Source organism: Balaenoptera acutorostrata, chromosome 16 (genome assembly GCF_949987535.1).
Source record: "Balaenoptera acutorostrata chromosome 16, mBalAcu1.1, whole genome shotgun sequence".
Lineage (NCBI taxonomy): Eukaryota > Metazoa > Chordata > Mammalia > Artiodactyla > Balaenopteridae > Balaenoptera > Balaenoptera acutorostrata.
This window is the reverse complement of record NC_080079.1, coordinates 25,844,761-25,867,097: the sequence shown is the minus strand read 5'-3', so window position 1 is coordinate 25,867,097 and position 22,337 is coordinate 25,844,761. Positions and strand designations below refer to the sequence as shown.

At 49.4% G+C, this 22,337-nt stretch overlaps 1 protein-coding gene across 2 annotated transcripts in view; it reads right to left on the bottom strand.

The window, feature by feature from the left end:
- The window catches only part of SH3PXD2A (SH3 and PX domains 2A), a 243,330-nt gene that overhangs the window by 171,068 nt on the left and 49,925 nt on the right, over window positions 1-22,337 (bottom strand). For both annotated transcript variants that reach the window (XM_028167789.2, XM_057531192.1), the window contains exon 2: window positions 19,962-20,042. In XM_028167789.2, the coding sequence (XP_028023590.2) occupies window positions 19,962-20,042 (81 nt within the window). The remainder of the gene's footprint in view (window positions 1-19,961; window positions 20,043-22,337) is intronic.

The following is a 22,337-nucleotide window of genomic DNA, read 5'->3' as shown; positions in this document are numbered from 1 at the left end:
CATCTGCGAAATACTGCTCCTGCCTCCGTGGGTGTCGAAGACCCAAGGAGAAGACGTGTGAGAAAGTGCTACCAACTACGAGATGCAATGATTCCTGTGTAATTTCTCTGAGCCTCAGTCTGCTCATCTGTGAAATGGTGTCAAGCCCGTTTTTCTCCTCTCTGAGGGCTAACGCAAAGTTGAAAAGAGAAAATGTACATGTAAAGCGCTTTAAAGCATGCCAGGCGTGGAGGGAGCCATCAGAAGCAGTCACCTCTCTTAGCACTGTTTTACCATTATTTTAGAACTCTGGTTAGTGATGGAATGCCTGGGCTCTGAAGTCAGAATTCCAGTTTATTCCCTCCTGGCTATGTGACCTTGGCCAAGTCACTTAACCTCTCTGGGATCCAGTTTTCTCATCAGTAAGGCGGCAGTGAGTGAGAAGAGCCTCCCCATGGTGGTGTATGGATTGAATGAGATTACACAGGTGAGCACGGTGCTTGGCTTACCTAAGTGCTTGATAAATGGGGTCACCTTTTTCAAGGTGAAAAGGCTGCGGTGGTATGTATCTTCCTGTCTCCTGTATCTTGCCTCTCCCCTGCTTGGGAGCTGCTGGAAGTTGCTAGTGAGACCTGACTGTCAGGTGAAACTGGCAAAAGCCACACAGGCCCAGGGAGTTCCCACCGGGAGTGCTGCTGCAGCAGGTGACTTGGGTAGGTCACCTGCCAACCCTCCCACATTATCCCCTGTCAGACACTCCACAGCACAAGAGACCAAAACACACTTGAAACCTCTTTGAAGGTTCTGGTGAGGAGAGCACTAAGTACATACCATCTCCGACGCTGCTGCAATCTGCCCCCATCTGATGGTTTCATTTCGGCTTCAAGCCCTTTGTTGGCTCTCTGCCTCCCATGGGACACAAGCCCATTCATGACCTCTGCCCCGACTGACCTCTGCAGTCGCATGTCCTGCCGCTACTGCATGTCCCCACGTACTACACAGCCTGCCTGCATCCTCCCTGGACATCACATGCTGTTCCACAGCTCTGTGCCTTTGCACATTCTGTTCCTTTTACTTGGAATGCCCCACCCCATGCGATCTCTTGCTGCCACCACCTCTGAGGCCTTTGCACAGGTTTAGCCCTCATTGACTCCCTTCTCTAGATTGCTTCTGTGGTTTGGTCACACTTCTAGAACCGCACTTACTACTATATCATAATTATTTGTTTATACACCTGCCTCCTTTCAAAAGCCTGTGAGCCTCTTGTAAGCAACTGTGTCTCAGTATGCCCAACGTCCATCACAGTGTCTGACATGTAGCTGGGCACACAGCTAGACTACATTTCCTAGCCTCCTTTGCTGGGAGGTACAGTCATGTGACTGAATTCTGACCAATGGAATATGAGCAGGGGTGATGTGTGCCTCCTCCAGGCAACCCATAAAATCTCCCTGAAATCTTTCATGCTCTCTCTTCCCTCCCTTGCTGGGTGGAAACAGAGATTCATGGGGAATGGAGTCACCAGATGGGAGAGTCTGGATTCCCTGAATGACTACCTGGAGTAGAGCTCTCTAGTAACTTGTTTTGGTCTATGACATGAGCAGGAATTAAACCTCTATTGTATTGAGTCTCTGAGAGTTTGTTACACAGCAATTAACCTGTCCTGACTAATACAAAGGAGCTCTTAGTCAAGGTCTGTTGAACCAAATTGAAAGAGGGAAGACAATCTAAAAGGCAGAACCCTCCATCCCGAGATCCAATCAAGTCAGGCATCACATTCCTACATGACTGAACTATTTCTAAAGCCAAGCCATCACCCCTCCTCCCCCTCCCCGTCCTATCCACCAAATCACACATACAGTATTTAGAATACCAAGTGTTCCTCTGGAAGGACTGAGAAGGGTGGGGATTGAGGATTTGCCAGATGACCCATAAAAGTCAGCACAGGTGAATGAGCCCCAATCTGAGATCCTGGTTCCACAAGTTTGTAGAAGGCACACAGAGGCACAAGGTGGAATTGTAGGGAGGCGCCTCCTCCTCCCCACACAGGGATCAACACCCCTGACACGTGACCATTCAAGCTCACAGGAACACCTCCAATGACAGAGCATACCATCCCTCTGAGGCAGCCCGCACTACCCTTGGCAGCTTCTGGGAAGTGCTGGAACAGGGTTCCTCACCAGAGTCACCAGGCCAAATTCCCACCTGGTCACAAAGGGCCATGGCCAAAGGGGAGAAAGATCACATTTGGACAGAAGGAAGAAAAAGAAAGGAATGGAGAAGGGCTTCAAATGTATCTTTCCAGTACTCTATGCCCTCACTATTCAAGGTGTGATCCTGAGACTAACCATATCATCACCTGAGAGTGTGGTGGAAAGGCAAACTCAAGCCCCAGGCAGACCTGCTGAATCAGAATCTGCATTTTAACAAGATGCTAAGTAGTTCGTGTGCACAGTAAAATTCTTTACTTCTATGCATAGACTTTTCTTTCATTAAAAAATGGTATATTTCTCCCAAGATAAAAATCTTCTTCTATAGCAATAATTATAAATATTTTACAGCAATATACAAAAACATTTTGTGTAAGTAACATACATACATGGTAACAAAATTTCAAACAATATAGGAGAGTTCAAAATGGAAAATAAAATTTTCCCCTGGAAAATATGACATGTATTCTTATGTCACTAAATTTGTGCTATGCCAAAGAAAATGTTACTAAAAACAAGAAGGGAAAGAGAGAAAGAGGTACTTCAAACCTCATTCTCATCCTCTCTTTATTAGAGCATAATTTTATCTCTTTTACAAAGATAATTAGCTATTTAATCATCTATTTCTTACAAATAAGAATATTTTCAAGGGGAAGATATTCTCGTTGGAGCCTGTGATTCAGGATAAGCACAGGATTAAGAATAGAGGAAACTTTTTTTTTTTCTGATCTTCATAATAGGATATTTTTTATTTTTTAAAGACAGACAACTATATTTCAAACAAAGCTTTATCTAGGAATAAGTACTTTCCTAAATACTGGCTTGCATACATTGAATATATTGACCTACAGACCTGGTGAGCTATATCATAGAGTTCAACATAGAGAGGTCCAGAGCAAAACAGAAGCCTGCCCCTCAGAGTCTTGAGGGATTTCAATGATAAGGAAGACAGCAGATAAGTGAGGCTGCCAGTAGAATGTATGTCTTGATCTCCTCTCTCTAGACAGACGCCCAGAGGTAGGAGGTGAATTTGATTGAAGCAGCTTGAAATGGCAGTGAGGAACTTGTTCCACAATCATATTTGGGAATCTAAATGGAGACTGTTTAACAGGATGGTTTCACACTCATTAGGAGACGCATGTTGGGAAACTATGCACCCATTATGGTTAGGCATAAGAAGGACTTAAGTGCACCTAAGCTTCTCTTGGCTTCTATGAGGTATGAAGGGAATCACATATCTGACTATCCCAGAGGAAAGGGGTTACAGAACACACTGAGTTGAGAGTGAACCAACAGAGCTGCCATGGATGCCACCACCGTGATCGTGGTGGGAGGTGACAATACAACAAATACTACAGGGGAGACAACCTAGTACAGGGGCCGAGTGGAGGGGCTAGTCCAGTGGCCAAGACTCTAGGGGTTTTTTCACTGCCAGTGAGTGACTAGTTGCTTCCTAGTTGGCCAGAGTTAGATCACCAATTACCTACATTGTAATCTTTCAGTTGAAACAATGTGGTTTCTGCTTTTCTTATTAATCTGGCCCAAATGGATAACAATCATATTGTTTTGTTTTGTCTTGTTTTTAACATCCTTATTGGAGTATAATTGCCGAAATAGCTCAGTTGGGAGACCTTTAGACTGAGGAAACTCTTTTTAATGAAAGAGGTAATAAAGTCTTATCGCAAAAGTCACGTGGTACAGGAAATGTTGTGGCCATCTTTGGAAGTAATCAACCTGAAGCATTTATAAGAATTTTCAATCCAAAGACATATTCTTTTCATTATTAGAAAATTTGCTTTCATTAATTTCTCTCCCTCTCTGTTATATTCCGCTATATTTTCTGTTCTCTCATGTAGGAGCTCCTGTTCAACAGATATTGAACCCTCTGGGTTGATCTTCTTTGTCTTAACTTTTCTTTCAAGTTCTGTTTTTTAATCTTTTAGAAGATTTCTTTATTTTTCCCCCAGACCCTCTATTGAATTTCTTATTTTGCAATGGCATTTTTAATTTCTCATAACTTTTAGTGTTCTTTGCATATTTTTCTCAGCATTGTATTCTTGTTTTCCAGATGCACCTCGTTCTCTAATATTTTTAAAGTTGAAAGTTACTTTCTATTCCAGCTAATCCTTACAAGTGTCCCTAATGGCAAGTCCAGCCTCTAAGCAAAGATGGGCATCCAGGAGGAGGAACAGGAGCTACGCAGCAGACCTTGTCTTTGGCGTGGAGAAGGAGGTTGCAGGCCTCTCTCTCCCCATTTCCTACACTCAGTGCCAGCTCGCCATGCACCCATCCATTCATTCGACAACAATTTCCTGAGCACCTGCTCTGTCAGGCACTGTTCTAGGCACTGGGAAAACAGAAGTTAATGAACAAGCAAGATTTTGCTCTCTTAAAGCTCACATTCCAGCAGGGATCAGACATAACCAATAGACAAAGAGTTAAATAAGATAATGATAGATTGTTGAAGACAACAGAATGTGACAATGTGACAGGGCTGGGGGGCTCTCTGAGGAAGTGATCAAGGAAGGCCTTTCTGGGAGGTGTCACGTGAGGCCCGAGTGCCCAGAAGGAGTCAGCTGCTTGAAGACCTGGCGGAATGGAGTTCCAGGCAGAGGGGACAGCAATGGCAAAGGCACTGAGAGAGTACTGCACTTGGTGCCCCAGGATCAAGGGGGTGAGCTGAGAGACGGGAAAGGAGGATGGCAGGGGCCAGGTCTAGAAGGGCAGGTGGGGACCCACCACACAGGGCCTGGGGGTGGGGTAAGGAACTGGGGGTTCATTCCCAAAAGAAAGGAAGGCTTTCAGAAAGGTTATAAAAGGGGGGTGTGATACGACCTGATTTATTTTTAGAAGGATCACTGGTTGGTGGGAAGACAAGAATGTGAGGGGAGGTCCCCCAGGAGGCCTGCTCAGCTGCCCAGGTGGGAGGTGATGGGGCTGGACCAGGGTGGGGGCAGAGCAGACGGAGAGGAAGAGGGCAGAGCTTGGCTGCATTCAAAGGGTTTGAATCCCTTTGGCACCTCAGGCGTTCCTAACAGCTGACCTGGGCAGCCCAAGTGGCCTGACCTGGCCTGATGACATCAAGGGCTGACGCTGCATCCCTGCCTTGACGGCTCCCTTCCTGGTCACTGAGGTCGGCCATTTGGCCCACAGGAGGCTTTTCTTGTAATTTCTGCTTTCTGGAAGCCCTTTAGGCCAAGGGTGTCCCAGTGTCTGTTCACAATTCATGGAAGGGGAAGGCAAGGTGGAGCCCAGAAGAAAAAGAGAAAAATCCCTGAAGCAAAAACTAAAACTCAGGCAGAGTTGCTAGGGGAGCCTAGTCAAGCAGCCCGTGCAGTGAGGCTGGGCCCCCTCCCCCTCCCCAGGCTCTGCGGCCAGGCCAGCTGGTTTCGCGAGGCTTTCCCGGAGGGGAGAACCTGACTCCTGCCAGGGAAGCAGGGAACACAAGCGGAAAAGCTCCCCGCGGAGCCCACCCTGGCACCCAGCTGCAGGGTGCCTGTCCAGGTGACAGCACTGACGCGGACCCAGGTGATGGCTTCCCCTCGCGACCTCATAAACACGGCAGCTGCCCACCTAGGACGAGGTGCGGGAGGAGGAGGAAGGGCAAGGCGGGAAAGGGCTTGGCCGCTGGAGGACCGCCGGCACCTGTGCTCGTCCGTTTGGGGCTCCATCCTCCACAGAAGCAGGGATCCCCTGACCTTGGCCGTGCCAGGCAGCCCTGCCTCCACACCTTCACACATGCAGTCTCCCTGCCTGGGCGCCTTCTCAGGCCACCAAACCCAGCCCTTCCCCTAGGCCCACCTCCAGTTCCACCTTCTCGGTAAAACCTGAGGCAGGAGGAAGGGAATCTAGCATTTATCAGACACCTCCTCTATCGGCATCCATTTATTTCTTAAAAAAAGAGTCTCTGATGTCAATTGTACCTCACTTAAAAATAAGCATGTGAATAAAATGTAGCAAAATGTGAACATTTGTTAAATCAGTAGGTCTACAGATGCATTCTATTATTTTCTGTAGGATTAAAAAAATTCATAATTAAAAATAAGCACTAGAAAAGGAAAGCTGACTGGCTGCAATGCACAGAAGCAGCTGGAAGGGGCCAGACTGGAACATTGGGAGGCCTGGTAACAAGGCAGTAGATGCAAGGGAGGAATCAGGAGGGCTTGGCCAAGGGGCCTGGGGCAGAGAGGAGGGATCTGCAGGGGTAAGAGATGGTGCAGTGACTGAGAGAGGGAAGGAGGGAGGAGGGGAAGGAGGAGGGAGGGTCTAGATAGGGCCCGGGTTTGGAACACACTGAGGTGCAGGCATACGTGTGACTTTTAAGTGGAGATGCCTTGAAGGGTCAGTCCACGGTCAGTTCATGGTGCATCTGTCTCCACCGCTCAGCCCCACCCTGGAGCCAGTGACTCGCCCATAGCAGGTGTTCAACAAACATGGTCAGGTGCTCACCCCCACCCGCCTTCTAGTTGACAACAGAGTCTGGGCCCAGAGAACTAGCCCCCATTGAGAAGATGCCCAAGGAGAACAGAACCCCACCACAAGCCTATTCCTGGTGCCCTACCTGACCCAGATCCCTGACAGCTGGTGGCATATTTTGGGGGTTAGCCTACCCTGCAAGGGCCACTCCCTCGTCTGGGCGAATGCCTACTGCTCAGCTATTTCTAGTGGGGACAGCAGCGGGGCAGGCGTGGCCCTGGAGGAACAGCTAGCACGGGGCAGGATGGGATTAGGTGATGGAACAGATAGACGAGACCCTCTGTCCAGCTAGAGAAGGGGAAGAGCCAGCCTGCGGTCCCCACCCTACCCACAGGAGCCCCGAGCCCGACTCTCTGGGGCAGCCTGGGTGAGGGCTGAGAGCACTGCCAGGCCCGGGGCAGGGGGACTGCAGTCACGTCTCTTCTGGGAGGGGGAAGAGCCAACGGCTGGCCATCATGGGTGCCCTCTGGAGGCAGGGCAGGCTCCCCACCAGGGTGCCAAGACCGTCACTGGATTCCAAAGGGAATGTCTACACATAAGCCATTGTCAGGAAAAAGGTTAATTTCCCCTGAGAAGGGGAAGCAGCCCCACTCCCCATCGGGGCTTTTGCCTTTGAGGGTGCAGACTTGCCAAGCCCCTCGCTCATCACAGTCAGCGACCCTCCGTACAAGTCACAGTCAGGCCCTCACCTGCCCTTCTCCCAGACTCCTGCTTGGGACATGGCAGCATCCCGGGGGAAGACATACAGACAAAAGAGACCCAGAGGTTGACAAAGACATAGCAGAGCCAGAGAAAACGCCTCCAGAAAGGAGGCTGGGGAAAGGCCACAGGGATGAACGGAGCTATGCCCAGAGACAGGCCCAGACCCAGAGACCCTTGGGAGATAGAGATAACGAGAAACTGGGGAAAGAGAGAGACACAGAGAGAACACCATAGGGAGAATCCAAGACTCAAGGGCAGAGAAAAGGAGATGAACATACAGAAACTGACAATTTCTCTCTCTATCAGCCCAGCCCAAACCCTCCCCAGCCTGGGCAGTGGGTCAGGGCAGTACCCGCCTCCAGCGGCCAGCCCAGGCCCACCTGCTCTGCAGCTGACGTCTTCCTGGCAAGGCAGGGAAAGGACCCCCCTCCTCTCTGAGGTGCTGGGATCTCCCAGGCTGGCTTTGCAGTGCTCTGGCCCATGCAGGGGCCACCTCAAAGTTACAGGTGAGAGTGGACGGAAGGGTTTAGCCTGTGGATTCCAGAGCCAGACGGCCGGTCTGGATCCTGGCCCCCCACCTGCAGAAAGGGTGCTTCTGCAGCTCTACCCTCCCTCACCTCGTTTCTCAACTACACAGCCAAGAAACCTAGGTATTCCAAACTGGCCCAAAGTGTCCCCCCAAGTACATAATACGATGGATAAAATCTCAGTTTTGAGCCCTCCTACATGTGGTCGATTTCTCAGCCCATCCCTCGCCTCCACCCCCCGTGCCATCCGGGCCCCCACCCCACTGCACTGTAAGATGCAGGGAGCAGCAGGCGGGGCCCAGCACCCCAGGGGGGCACACAGAGAGGGGTTCCTTCCCGCCCTCCCACTGGGGGATCCTCCTCACAAGCTTCCAAGATGAGGGGTGGAGCCCTGGGAATCTCAGGATAGAAACAAGCTCATTTCCTTGGGGAGCCAGCCAGGCCGGCCTTCACCAGAGATGCCCCGAGGAGACCAGGTCGGCACTGCCTCAGTGGGAAGAATGGCTGCTTGTTGTGCACCAGAGCCACCCTCTCTGCCAGCATCGCAGCTCCAGCCTGTACACCAGCCTCATGCTTCCTGTTTGGGTGGGTTTTTTTTTAAGCCATTCCTGAATGTGGTCCATTTAGCCCCAGGGATGCCCCCATGCCCGCCCCATTCCTAGCCTCCTCCCCAGCCCCCAGCCAGCACTGAGCTCAGCCTTCCAGCATGGCTGAACTGGCCACTTTGTTCTGCTGGGCACCAGATAAATGCTCCCTAATTAGCAGACGGAGCCAAACCCTGGCTGGCATTTGGGGCTGTCTCCTGGCCAGCCCTGGAGCATTCATTTACTGCAGCTTGGGGGTGCCTCAGACCCTTTCGTGGCTGGGAATGTTTCCCTAGTTCAGGCTGGACAGACACCGTGTCCACAGGGCAGTGATCGCCATCCTACTGACTCTCCATAGCTGCTTCAGTCTCAGTGGGAAAGGTTTCCTGTGCCTTGTCTCCTAGAAATCTCACAAGGACTCTATGAAGCAGCTTCTGCAATTAGAGTCATTTAGCAGACGATAAGGCTGAGTCCCTTGGAGGTTAGGTAATGGCCCAGGGTCACACAGCCGATAAGAGGTGGTAGGGAGGAGGTCACATTCATGTACGTCTGTCTGACAACAAAGCCTGAGCTTCCCATCACCGAGAGCAAACTACTCCACTCGGAAAGTTGGGAAGTTGGTACCAGGAATCCCACAAGCTCTTTTGGAGAGCCTGCTGTCACCCAACTGTGGAGGTCTCTGAGGAATCTAAAATCTTTTTTCCTTGGCTCTAGCTAAATTTTGGATATAAAGGAAAGAACTACAATTCTCCAGTAACTCCTACAATGGCCTGGCCTGAGGAAATGTCCCGGAGATGCAGTAATTGCAGCCCCCAAAATCACACGGGGGCTGATGCCCAGGGGTGGCGGGGTGCCAGTGAGGGAAATCACTGCATCTCTGGGTCACCTGGCTTGTGGCTGTCTTCCTTCCAACAAGCCCACAACACAGGCTCCCACAGTTCACCCTGGCTGTCTCAGGTCCACAAGAGTCAAAAGCAAAACCAACTGTTGCTGCTGTGGGGGAGGGGATGCAAGGACGCCAAAACCTCAACAAGCAGGCTGGGATGCCCAAACAGCAGGGCTGATGGCAGTGGTCTACGCCCTGATTGCTCACCCATTCTATGCCTTCTGCCCCTACCCTGATTCCCCCACCAGTTGGTGGCTCTGGCTCAGGCCAAGGCTGTCAGCCTGGCTTTTCCGCCCAGGATGACCCTGACTTCTCCCCTCGGGGTCCCCATTACCAAGCCTAGTGCCAGGCATGTAGCTGGCGCTCCTCCAAGGTGCCAGGATTGACTTGAAATTCCTTCTCGTGGGAAGGGAGTGACTTGGTCACAGGTGAAGGCTTCACGGAGCGCACGCGCGCGCGCGCACACACACACACACACACACACACGCACACACACACCACTCACCTGGCCACCACCATAGATCTTCCTTCCCTTCATTCTCCAGTTTGGAGGGGACACTGTGCCCCCATGCACTTTGCAGCCAACTTTCCATTTGTTATCCCAAGAGGGGTAGATGGGGGCCCGGTGGGGGCAGAGCTGAGTTTGCTAGGTCGGACCTTGGGGCCTGAGACCAGAGGAAGAGGGAGGTGACGGCAGCAGGGCCTCGCTGACGTAACACCCAAACACACCCTGACGTGACACCCTCATGCCGGGAAAACAAGGTGTGCAGCTCGGAGCAGTCAGGCAGGTGGTGTGGCCTGACTCAGATGCCACCTCTGGCAAAGCTGAGATTTATTATCCAGTGAGAGAAGTGGGCAGTGGTAGGCAGGACACTTGGGCGGAGCTGCAGGCAGCAGCTGGGCAGACCTTTCTGGGAGCCGGAGTGCTCTGCACAGGCACCTTCTCTCCAGGAAGGGTGAATGATTGCCCCCTCCCCTCAGGAGCTCTCTAGGTGATGCAACAGGGGCTTCCTGCCCTCCTCAACCAAAAACAGAAAGAAGACTTCTGGAGGGGAGGCTAGAATTCCAGATTGGAATAAACTAAAGCTAGAGCGCCTGAGTTCTAGTCCTGCTGTCATTTGCTGGCCTTGTAATGTAGACGAGTCACTTCCCCTCTTAGGGCCTCATTTCCTCATCTGTCAAATAAAGGAAATGGACTACATCAGAGGGTGGCCAATAAGTTTTATCTCAAGGTACCATTGCCAATTGATAGGTAGTGTCTTCCTGAAGATATCTGGGTTTGTTTTTTCAGAAAGACTCTGAGACCATGTCTGGGCTCAGGACCCATGGAACAGTGTCAGCCACGGGCACGGGATGGGAATGTGCTGTGATCAATTAGTGATGCCTGTTGTGGACACAAGACCAGAAAGTGGCAGCATGAGTGCCAGATATGTTATCATCCTGATAGATGATTTCTAAGGGCCTTCTGGTCGCGAAACTCACAATTCCACCCCAATTCTCCAGCAGATCTGGTTAATGCTGGTCGGCAAGCATGTACCTCCCATATTGAGATATTTGCACACAGCTGATTTCTCTCCCTGAAAGATGTGTTCTCGTCCGCCCTGCAGGACAGTTACTGGGGGAGCAGGCAGCCCCCTAAGTCCCCAGTGCCCACACCCACCAGACTTCACCCAGAAGCTTAGAGCCAATGAATAGTGCCAAGGTTTACTAACCAGAGGACATTCCAGCTTTTCTTACAATTTTCCCCAATGTCTACAAAGGGGCTTCCCCCACTGTGTGACAATCCCACCTTGCCCCTGAGGGAGGATGAGCGAGCAGAAAAAGGCAGAGGTGGCTCCTGACTTCCTGGTGGTCACAAGTGAGGGTCTCGTCAGACACGGCTTGGTCCCTGAGGAACTCCTTGGGAGATGTGTGCCAGGATCACCTGCAGACCATTTGCCAGGAAGACCACATGCACCAAATGCACGCAGGTACCAAAACAGGTGCTCACAGACCAGGTACTCATCTGTATAGGAAAAGATTAATTTCCCAAGTGCACCTGCAGCATGACAAGGATCCCACAGCTCTGGCTGCTTCAGACCGTCGGACAAGCTCCTCTCCTCTCTTTGCATCCTTAAGCTCTGCCCGGGGCAGACGGTGCGGATGGCTGACAGCAGACCCTGCCACAGTATGCATCTGGCACGGACGTGTGGAGACCCTGCCCCGTGTGCGATGCCCGTGGTCACCTCTCTCCATCTATTCTGGACCTGCAAGACCCCTCATGTACAAGGTCATTCCTAAGCCCGCGGGGCTAGGGAAACTGCACAAGAAGGAGTCACTGTACCAACTGCAAACCTCATCTGCTTGGAGCGGAAAAAAAATAAACCCACCTTCAAGTGCACGCTAGCCAGGCACCAAGCAAACCAGGATTCCAACTCAGTGAACAGCTTTCCAACTTGAGCCGGCCTGGAGGTACCATTTCCCCAGGCCTTCCCCACCCAACACTCCCTGGAGAAGAGACACCCCACGGCCCTCTCCCCTCCTCACTCCAATGCTAGGCAGAACCTGCCAGAGGGGAAATCAGTAGACAGAGAGGAAACTGGAGTTCACCCTCAGGCCATGGGGCCAGATGAAAGGGAGCGGCTGAGGCAGAGCCAGCTCCCGGGGGAGGGGAAGCCAGACACAGAATTCCCAGGAGCTACTGGAATCCCCACAGGGCTCCCCTGGAATCCCCCTGTGTTCCATCAGGAATCTGAAAGATGCCTCTTTCCAAGAGCAAGGAAAAACTGTCGACAAATAGCAACTTTCTAAACAGCAGTGTTTTCCTAACAGAGGATGGTGGATTGGTAATTACACTTTGGAGGTGAAACAGTTCATCTGGGAAGACCTAAGCACCACCACCTGCCTCTCCCACCTGGAGGCAGACAGAGCTATGTGGTGAAAGTGAAGTCTGTATAAATGGGGCACAGGAAGAAACCTCGGCCTCCAGCTGGAGTAGGGATGTCCAGCTATTTTCTCTTGAAGTTAAGTTTCTGAGGACCTAACTGGTGAGTTCTCAGCTTCCCTGTCTAGGGACTCCACACCAGTCACTATTCTCAGGGCTTTCTTTACATGGACTGTCTCATTTCATTCTTACTATCACCCCATGAGGCAGGTATTTTTATTATCCCCATTACACAGATGAGAAAACCGAGGTACAGAGAGGTTAAATAACTCACCAAAGGTTATATACAGCTAGTAAGTGCCGGAGCTGGTCTTGGAATCCAACCATCCTGACCCTGGAGTACCTGCCCTTAACCACTGCACTCCACAGCCAAGAAGCTCTCACCGTGGTTCATCATGACACAAGAACCACCACCCAAGTGCTTCTTGGCCCAATACACAGTTCATGTGTTGTAGGCAATATTGGAATACAAGATTCCAGTTTGACAAGATAATTTGGGGTTTGCTGTAATGGATTCTAACCAGTTACATTCCGTAGGAATGATCTAGAATGGTGATTCAGGAAATATGAGGTAATGTGATTTTAATAATCATTTTCATTTTCTTTCTCTTGTTAGATATGTTATTAATGTCTATTTTTTTAACCTGTGTGTTTTCTGTCCCATTATGCTGTAATGACCAGGAGGAGCACAGTTTATTTTAGACCTCCCACTTTTCCCACCTCCTCCCACAGGTATCTTTTAATTATTATATATAAATGTTGTAAATAATACATGAATACATTCTCCTTTTTAAAAAAAGTAAGACATTACAAATAAGGCTAAGGTTCCCCTTTGACCAAGCCCTCCCTCCCATCCATGTCCCCAACCCTCTTCCAGAGATAACTCTTTTACCAATTTGGAGTGTATCCTTCCAGACCTTTAAAAAATAATTATGTACTTATGCTGTGCATGTACTTATAAAAGATGTATCTTGTTGTTTTTGCATAATTGCTATCATACAATTTTTTGAAACTCGCGTTGGCCATTCATTAACATTTCTTAGCGCTCCATCCATGGGACAGATCAGTCTCTATGGTTTTGACTGTTGTACAAAGTGGTATGAGACAACAGCTTACTTAGCCATCCTCTATGTTTCCCATTTTTGCCACGGCAAACAATAGGAGGCTTCCTGGGACTGGGGACTGACCTCAGTTAAGGCCAATGTTCTTGTCTGTCCGGGGCATGTGAGCAAGCACAATGACCCTCAGCTTATCGCACTGCTGGCACTAGAACTGCCACACCATGTGCTGGGACTCTCTAGAATCCTTGGTACAAAATCGTTCTTTGAATTTGGCAAGTTACCTCCCCCAGGCTTTAGTCTAGGGTCAATGATCTCAAACAACACAGAGCTTGCCTTGATGATTAAAAGACAGAACCTGCAGGAAAGACACCTCCCCCAGACCCCTCTTCTACTCTCAGGTTGATCCCTGCACACACCAGGATCACCCCAGTTTGACCTGAGCCGAGACCTGCTCTGGACATCAAACCAAACTAAAGCTCATATAAATTTAAGGAATAGAAAAATGAACACAGATGTTTACCTGCAATGAGGGACTGGGAGTAGAACTCTTCTAATTATAAAAATGCTGTGATCCTGTAACTCTCCATATATTACATCAGAACACACCCACATACACATACACATCCCTCCTAAGGTTGGTTATTAACAATTCGCAGATTATAGTTTTGTTCACCCATCATAAGCCTGGCTATTTGAGAGCTGAAAAGTGAGTGTGACTCTGGGTGGGTAAGTGGGTGGAGATGCTGGAGAGATGAATAAGGAAGAGAGATAAAAGCTCTTCAAAATAGGTTAAACCCTTTAGAACAAATGAGCAAACCTGAACAGCCTTCTTAACTCTATCTTCCAAGCAGCATGGGGGAGGCTAAAGGGCCTCTCCCAGCTCTGATCAAATATTGACCCTGTGCACTCACTGGCCAGAGTTCAGACTAAAGGGCCAGCAGCACTATGGAGCCAATGTTTGCAGAGCAATTACTGCATCCCAGCGCCTTGTAGGTCAGATTGTGAAACAACCTTTGATGGAGCCGGAGCTTCAGAGAGCCTTCCGGTCCTTCCTTGGTGGGGCCAGGCCTTGGGGGAGACACTTAACAGTGAAGGAGCTGTGCAAGGAAATTTACAGAGGCTGGAAATGTGGTCCAGCGCCAAAGAGAAGGCAACTTAAGAGCATCTGCGGTCCTTTTCCCTGCTCCTTCTCCCCTCAACTCCACCTCCAAGTAATCCAAGCTCTTTATAACTAAACAGACCTCAATATCAGGCCTTGTCTCTGCCAGCTCCCTCTGGGACAGGTCCCTTTCTTGGTCAGATAGGGCTGAGTGGTGGATTATTTTTAGAAGAAACCAATTTCCACTTGGAGACCTAGAGCCTCTCCTTTCCCTGTTCCCAGCTTGACATCTGAAATGCCCTTAGAAGCCCTTTCTAGTAACTGACCTGGTTTCCAGAATAGGTGTTTGGAAGAGCTGTTGAATTTGAATTGCTCTATGGATGGGGCAAATCATGGTGGAATACAGTCCCCCTCCTGCCGCAGGGGCCCTGGAAGATGTTAGAGGACACCTGGGGAGGGCCTGGGAGGTGGCAGAGTGCACTGGGGTGGGCATAAAGCCAGATCGAGCCTGCTGTGTGTCCCCGATGGTCAGAGGCAGCACAGTCCAATAGAACTTCCTGTGATGGTAGAAATGTTCTGTATCTGCTCAGTATGTAGCCATTAGCCACTGTGGCTCTTGGGCACTTGCAATGCAGCAAGTATGACCAAGAAACTAAATTTCATTTCATTTCAAAAAAATTAATTGAACTTAATTGAATTTTTAAAATTTAATCTTTAAGTTTTTTAATTAACTGAAATTTAAATGTAACTAGCCACATGTGGCTGGTGGCTTACTGCACTGGACAGCACAAGTCTAAAGGTTCCATACCTGGTGCTTCCCAGTGGGTGGGAAGAGGGGCTGGATTCACAGCCCCTTGAATGAGAAGGTGGCAGAACCACTGGGTCTGAAGGCTCAAGGAAGAAACATGGGGAGAGAAGAAGGTTTTGGGTGGAGTAGAGGGTCTTATCCTAGTGCCCTTGGAAGGATTTCAGGGGGGTGTGAATGACCAAGTGGGTTATTAGAATTGTATATGTACATTCATGCTTGTCTGGAAAGATGCACAAAAGAAACCCTGAGCCCCCAAAATAAAATAAAATAACTCATTGGTCTGTCAGATAAACTTACTTCTTCAGGGAAGTCTGTTCTGATACCAGAGTATAAGGTTTCCCTATAATATGTCTATGGTGCTTCTCTCTGTAGCATTTGGAATCATATAAAATAATATGTATATACATTTTTAAACTAAAATCTGTCTTTCCTCATTAAGCTGTAAGTCCCATAAAAGCAGTAACCAGATCTGCTTTTGCTCACCAATAAATCCCCACCCAGAGCCTGGCATCCTTCCTGGGACACAGAAGGCAGGCACTTAAGACTGGATAGATTGGGATAGATGGATGGATGGATAGATGGGCAGATGGACAGATGGATGGACAGATGGCGAGGAGGCAGACAAGCACGCATAAATGAACGAACAAACTAAGAAATAAGTTAGGGACATACTTTACCTCGGTAACTATAAATCTCAAAAAGCAACCAAATCCCCTCAAACTGGAGTGGGGGTGGTGGCTATATCATTCTAGGCAGCTGTCACCAATCAAAACCATATGGGCAGGGCTTCCCTGATGGTGCAGTGGTTAAGAATGCACCTGCCAAGGCCAGGGACACGGGTTCGAGCCCTGGTCCGGAAAGATCCCACATGCCGCGGAGCAACTAAGCCCGTGCCTTACAACTACTGAGCCTGCGCGCAAGAGCCCGCGAGCCACAACTACTGAGCCCGCGTGCCACAACTACTGAAGCCCGTGTGCCTAGAGCCCATGCTCCGCAGCAAGAGAAGCCACCGCAATGAGAAGCCCGCGCTCCACAATGAAGAGGAGCCCCCACTCGCCGCAACTAGAGAAAGCCCGTGAGCGGTAACAAAGAGCCAGTGCAGGGGCTTCCCTGGTGGCGCAGTGGTTGAGAATTTGCCTGCTAATGCAGGGGACACGGGTTCGAGCCCTGGTCTGGGAAGATCCCACATGCCACGGAGCAGCTGGGCCCGTGAGCCACAACTACTGAGCCTGCGCGTCTGGAGCCTGTGCCCCGCAACGGGAGGGGCCGCGATAGTGAAAGGCCCGCGCACCGCGATGAAGAGCGGTCCCCGCACCGCGATGAAGAGTGGCCCCCACTTGCCGTAACCAGAGAAAGCCCTCGCACAGAAACGAAGACCCAACACAGCCATAAATAAATAAATAAATAAATAAATATTTAAAAAAAAAAAAAAAAAAAGAGCCAGTGCAGCCATAAATAAATAAATAAATAAATTTTAAAAAAACATATGGGCATCTTCTTAGTTGCCCCCTCCCAAGAAGGATGCTCTTTCCTTCCTCTTCATCCCCTGGCATGTTACTTGTACTTCAATCTAGTATTTATTTCATCTACAGTGGACTAAATTGCTTAAAAGTCTATTTTCCCCACTAGATACAGACTCCTAGGAGGAAGGGACCTTGTCCTTCTCAAATGAGTGTCCCTCAGCCTGTGCCACTTCTGCCCTGCAAAAGTGCAAACGTGGTGGAGGCCTTGGCAAAGGCCAATTCACTCTTACTGCGAGCCAGCCTGGCTTCCTCATCTTTATACCTCCACCCTTGCCATGCACAGCCAGGCTAAGGCTGCCAGATTTAGCAAGTGAAAAATACAGGACAAAGGATAAAACAGGAATTTCAAATAAACAATGAATAACTTAAAAAAATTTGTTTTTGGCTGCACCATGTGGCATACAGGATCTTAGTTCCCCTGACCAGGGATCAAACCCGTGCTCCCTGCAGTGGAAGCACTGATTCTTAACCACTGGACCGCCAAGGAAGTCCCAATGAATAACTTTTTAGTATATCTCCTGCAATATATGGGATATACTTATATTAAAAAAAAGTATACAGTCCCCAGAAAGCCCAGGACCATGAGTTAGTAAAGCCAGTTAGGCAGCTTTCCCCAGGCTGGCTTAGTCGGCACAGTACTTCCAGGGTTCCAAAGTGGGCCTCAGCCCAAAAGGGGAGGAGCAAAAGGATTCTGAGAATAGCGCTCTACGGGTCACACCCCTACTCCCAACCCACTCCGTCCTGTCCCAGTGGCAAGCTCCAGAGAAAGCCGGTGGGACTCTGAACACTCTGACACAGGCCTGGGCACTGAGCAGCAACTCAGCAGAGTGAAGCCAAGGGATGAAAACAAGAAAGCAACACCATGACAGGAGGTACTAAGCCCCCAGACCCTTCAGCCAGGCAGCCCAGCATCCTTGTCACCTGTTAACACCAAGTAACTCACTAGACAACCATGTGTCGGGGAAAACATGGATTTGCTCATTTCATCCTCACAACAACCCTGCTGGGTGGGTACCATTTGAACCTTCATTCTACAGATGAGAAAATGGAGAAGCTAAGGAAGGAACCTCTCTGGAGTTACAGAGTGACAGAGCCAGTAACTGGTCCCAGGCAATGTGTCTCCAGTGCCTAAGCTCCAAGCTGAGTTCTGAGGGCCACCAGTGACCAGAGACGGAATTAGCAATGCCATTTGTTCTTCCTCTATAGGAATGCCATATTAAAATCAGAGATCCTGATAAATAAGAAAGGCTTTCTAAAATGAAGGCCACTACAAGTCATCATGTCAAGTTCTGAAAAATGGGTTCCCAAAAATGCTTGGTTGAAAGGTTAAATTCCAAAGAACCATCCCAACCCCTTTCCAAACTGCCTCTACAGGGTAACAATGACCCACATGGACAGGCCTGGCCATGCTCATGACTAGGGCCAGCGCATCGTACAAGCTGCTTCATGCCGTGTGTCCCCTCTCAACACACAGGAAATGAGCCCTCCAGGCAAGGGAGAAGTTGGGGGAGCAGCATTCCTTTCCTGTGAGATTCTGTAACTAGGGAGGGGGTAGGGGAATAGAACAGAAAAGAGGGGGAAGAAAAGTTCTGATTTGAGAGTTTCCCTCTGGCTCATCAATGAGTCCTTTCAGGGTTCCCTCTCCCCAACTAAGTGATCATTTCCTGTCCAGCACACTACACCCATTGATGGGGTATCAGCAAATCCCAACAGTTTACGCCGGAAGGACACGAGGAGACTGGACAGGAGTTGATGGGGGAAGAGGAAGAAGGCAGGAGGGTAAGGTGTGGCTTTCAATCCCACATTGTTAGATTAAGAGAGGATCTGTAATGCAGGGAGCTGGCTCACCTTTGGCTCATCTCATAGATAGAGCCATAAGGACAGTGGGATAAAGTCAGGTACTTGGAGGCAAACATGCTAGCCTGGCCTCTCCAAGATGACTCACCACCAGAGGCCTGCAAAGGAAGGAGTGGACCTTGGTTGTGAGGGCCAGCAGTGGATGTCTCTTCTTTGTGTTTTTATAGGCCTAAATCAGGCTCATAGCCCTAAAGAAGAATCTGGAACCTCTCAGCTTTCCCTTCCTGGTATAGGAAGGGTTGCTGCCCAACTCTCAATGATTCTGCCTTGTCTGGTGCCTGCCTCTGATAAACAGGGGTGGGCCCCCTAGTGGCCATGTCTGTGTTCATGTCTGTCTACCCTAGACTGTAGTGATTAGTGCAGAGAGGGCACCTGACCCAAGTCAGGCCAATCAGAGTCTTGCCTGGGATTTTTCGATTTGGAACTGGCAGAGAGTCAGTCTCTCTGCTGTTGGGAACCACAATATATGAAATTTGGGAGCTACTGACAGCTGAACTACTGATGACGGTGCCCAGAGAGAAGCCAAGACAAGACAGAGGGAGAGCAGCCCCGGTTTCAGGTGTTCCTGAAGCCACTGCCTCTCTCCCTTTTCCACCATCTGGTTGACTGCATAAGCTTCCCTGATATATCCTTCCAACCAAGTCTCCTCTTTGTCTAAGCCAGTATGAGTGTAAAACTATTACTTGTAACCTAAAGAGGCCTAATCAAATTAGTTGGCATCAAGGGAGGTGTCTACAATGGAGTTGTGGATCCAGGCTACCATCCCCCTGTGTGACATGCCTGGGTATGTTAGAGAGACACACATATCATACACTTGTACAAACAGGGAGATAAGAGCCTTATTTGGTTAGACAGACACAGTGGTATGCCCCATTTGTGTCTGTAGTTCAAGAAACTGCTTATTTTCTGTTTCAGTCTTTTCTGTGTGTTTGCTTTTCTTTGTCTGCAATGATGTGGTGGCTTGTGTCTCACCCTGGATGTTTATAGACACATGTCTGCTCAAGTACACAGCACCCACGGCCAACCTCCCGTCTTTCCGCCCTGGTTTCCCACCCTCCAGACGAAGGAGGGTGACAAAGCATGACTGTTAAGACCATCTGAGGAAGCCAACAAAGCCCCAGGTATCTGCCTGCATCATCCAAGACTGAGCCTAACCCAGCTTGACCGCCGAGGTTCCCTCCTCTGTCCCTCTGCTCTGCCTAGACTCTGACCCTGAGAGCTTGGGAAGGAGATTCTCTGGATGAGTGAGGACCTGAGAGGGGACAACCCACCAGACACTCAGGCCACTTCATGTGGAACCAGGCACCATCTGAGCTCAGACCCACTCACCTGCAGGTCAAAGAACTTGCTGTACCTCCGGTAGATGGTCTGGGACGTGGAGTCAGACCAGGTCACGTTAATGATGTATACCTGTGGGGAAAAGGTAAGAGCAGGTGAGTGGGTGACTAAAGCAGGGCCTCAAGCTGTGCCAGGCATCATTTAACATGACTGTGGGTGTTCCACGCCAGGACCATTCTTTTTCTCATCTTTGTCCCCAGGGCTTTAGCACAGTGTCAGGTACACATGGATGCTACACATGTGTCTAAATACACACACACACACACACACACACACACACACACACACATCTAGAAGGGTATTCAATAAAATGCTAAGGATGATTATCTTAGGAGGGTAGGGTTACAAGTGGTTTTAATTTTCTTCTTCTTGTTTATGTGTATTTTATACAATGAACATAAATTTGGGGTTGTTTAAAAATGTAAGTAGCTTTTTTCCACTGGTTCTCAAACTTTACGGTGAATGAGATCCTGCAAAGGGCTTTCCAAAACTGCAGATGTCAGGACCCCACCCTCTGAAATTCTGCATAAGTAGACCTGGGTTTTGGAGGATCAGGCAGCTACATTTTATTTTTTTAAACAATTTTTATAGAGCAGTTTTAGGTTCACAGAAAAACTGAGCAGAAGGTACAGAGGGTTCCCATATATCCCTGCCCCCACACATGCACAGCCTCTCCCACTACTAAGATCCCTCACCAGAGTGGTACATTTGTTGAAATTGGGTATCTATGTTTTAAACAAACCACTCCAGGTTATTCTGCCACAGTTGATCCTCAGAACACACTCTGAACCCACTTCAGGAGACTGTAAGCATTTCAGAGATGTGTGGTTCATCCCAGTATCCCTAAGTCTTAGCTCTGCGTCTGGCACTGAGTGGGTGCTCAGAAACTATTCTGCTCCATTGAACAACCAAACTGACCTTCTGGATGAGAGGTAGACTTACAGGAGAGAAATTAGCACATGGAAGATTTGTAAACTTTTCTGAAGTGAAGGCATTTCAGGACCCCATTCCCAATGTCACCCCAGTTCCCAGTGCTCAATCAGGCTCTGGACTACTGCCTCAGGCCACTCTGGAAGGCTCACTTAGCCCAGGAGGTGGGTGGGACTCCAAACTGGAGAAGGAGAGAAAGTCCCAGGCCCACACAATCTGTCCTATTTTTCCCACCATTTCTGTCCCTCTTATCTGAACCCACACCAAAGACATGCCTTCCTGGGAGAGGCTTCTGTTAGAGGGAGGGTCCCCTCACACAACCTCAGGGCTACTCCACTGAACTTCCCCACAGTGCCTGTTGTGATGTCTCCAAGCACAGCGTTAAGGGAGGGCGACCCAGGGTTAAGACGTGGGCGAGACCTCCACCTGCTTCCTCCCTCAGAGGAGAATGAGCTGCTGTAGGTCACAGCACTGGTTCCCCGGCCAGGATGCCCCGTCCACCAGAATTACCTGTGGACCTCCCTAAAAACCCATATTCCCGGGACTCTGCCTAGCAATTCTGATTCAGGAGGTCTGAGGGGACTCCATCAGAGACGAGAACAAAGTGGCCAGAGAGGTCAGGGTTGCAGCCACTGTGAGAAGGAGGGAATATTATTAGCAAAGAGAAGGAGCATTTGGACACCTTGTCATCAGAGTGGCTGACTTCACCACATGCCTGGAGCAGGGCTCTCTTGGTCTGCTCAGGCTGCTAAAACATAATTCCATAGATGGGTGACTTAGACAACAACATTTATTTCCCACAGTCATGGAAGCTGGAAGTCCCAGATCAAGGTTCCTGGTGGAACCTTCCTCCTGGCTTGCAGATGGCCACCTTCTGTTGTGTCTTCACATGCTGAAGACAGAGTGAGCTCTAGTCCCTTCCTCTTCTTATAAGGGCACTAATCCCATCATTGGGGCTCCATCCTTGTGACCTCACCTGAACCTAATTACTTCCCAAAGGCCCCACCTCAGACACCATCATACTGGGGATCTGGGCTTCAACATGTGGATTTGGGGGGAGGGGAGGGGGAAGGCACAAACATTTACTTCATAGCAAGGGTTCTGCACACAGGAGTATGAGGCTTTATGTTTGGCTGCTCAGTTAACAGCCAAAGAAATGAGCTCTGAATCTAGTCCCTTCTCCCCTCCGATCTCTAAGTCACAGAGTCAGCCTCGTGCCGTGTGGAGTGTTTGTTATGAAACACACCCGAGAGCGCCATAAAGCAAAGCAAATACAGCTGAATGTTGCCACCCTGAAATGGGGTATTTATGATATGACACGTTTTATGTGATCCCAATTAAGAAAGACCATAAAGTGAAAAGGCCATCCCTATCCTCACAAGCCCAAAATAAACTGACATAAATAAATATATAGGGATATGCTTTGCTTTATATCAT